The sequence below is a fragment of the Helobdella robusta genome, assembly GCF_000326865.2.
Source record: "Helobdella robusta unplaced genomic scaffold HELROscaffold_1383, whole genome shotgun sequence".
Classification (NCBI taxonomy): Eukaryota; Metazoa; Annelida; class Clitellata; order Rhynchobdellida; family Glossiphoniidae; genus Helobdella; species Helobdella robusta.
This window is the reverse complement of record NW_008703775.1, coordinates 2,783-4,091: the sequence shown is the minus strand read 5'-3', so window position 1 is coordinate 4,091 and position 1,309 is coordinate 2,783. Positions and strand designations below refer to the sequence as shown.

General features: G+C 32.3%; 1 protein-coding gene across 1 annotated transcript in view; it reads left to right on the top strand.

The window, feature by feature from the left end:
- Nucleotides 1-681: 681 nt before the first annotated feature.
- Nucleotides 682-1,309, top strand: part of HELRODRAFT_184600 (hypothetical protein) — a gene marked incomplete at both ends in the record, with an annotated part of 2,987 nt that continues 2,359 nt past the window's right edge. The window contains 2 exons of the mRNA XM_009014486.1: nucleotides 682-737; nucleotides 863-1,304. Coding sequence (XP_009012734.1) covers nucleotides 682-737; nucleotides 863-1,304 — 498 coding nt within the window. The remainder of the gene's footprint in view (nucleotides 738-862; nucleotides 1,305-1,309) is intronic.

Genomic DNA, 1,309 nt, shown 5'->3' with positions numbered 1-1,309 from the left:
TATGGATATTTGTTGTATGTCTAGGTATTTGTATGTTTCGCTGAGTATTTGTATGTTTTGTTGAGTGTTTAGGAGTCTATAGTTTATCAAAACTCATAAATGTATGAATGTTTTTTGTAAATAAGTTGGTTGGTAACAATCACATATGCAAGTGTTTGGTAGCCTAGAGCAGATGCAATGGGATTATAAGATGGAGATGGATGATAATCTAACTAGATGATGATATCACAGGTTATAATAATAAAAATAATAAGAAGAAGATGAAGAAAAAGAAGGTGATGAAGAAGAAGAAGATGAAGAAGAAGAAGATGAAGAAAAAGAAGGTGATGAAGAAGAAGAAGATGAAGAAGAAGAAAAATTACAATAAAAATACAAATAAAATAATAATAAAAAGTCAAAAAAGTCAAGAAGATGGATGGATAATAATAATAATAATAATAGAATGCATTGCATATTTCTGTTGAAACGCTGTGCTCTGAGAAAAATGTGTTTAATTATTGCGCTAAATAATAGCATACATGACTACGTATATGTATACAATATACATACATACATACATACATACATACATACATACATACATACATACATACATACATACATACATACATACATACATACATACATACATACATACATACATACATACATACATACATACATACATACATACATACATACATGGGTACTGTTACGTGGACTTTGTCAGGCAGCATGATCCTGGCCACGGTGGACTGGTCATATATTTCCGCAAAGAGTTTGGTTGCAGAAAGATAAATTTGCCTTCATTTGTAACGTTTGAAGTTGTCGCCATTAAATTAGTAATCAATAAAAATCAATTCATTCTTCTGGGTGTATACAGGCCTGGCTCGGCACAGATAACCGTTTTATTTTTTGATGAGTTGGTGTCAGTTCTAGAGCATATAACGATGTTAAATGCAAATATTTTACTGATGGGCGACTTTAATGTGCATATCGAAAGGAAAGATGATCCAAACACCATACGTTTATTTGAAATATTTGAGGTCTTTCAACTAGTTAATCATGTTAACGAGTCAACGCATTTACGAGGTGGGACATTGGATCTGGTTGTTAGCTCCGTTGATTTTCCTATTATTAGTACTACAGTCTTACCTCATGGAGTTTTTTCTGATCACAGTTTTATAACAGTGGAAACAATAATTGCTAAACCATGTCGTATCCCAACAAAAAGGTTTGTCAGATCATGGAAAAATATTGATGAGGATAGATTTATTGAAGCTGTCTTAAATTCTCCCCTGTCTGGTTCTTGCCTCAGCAATGATGTTGA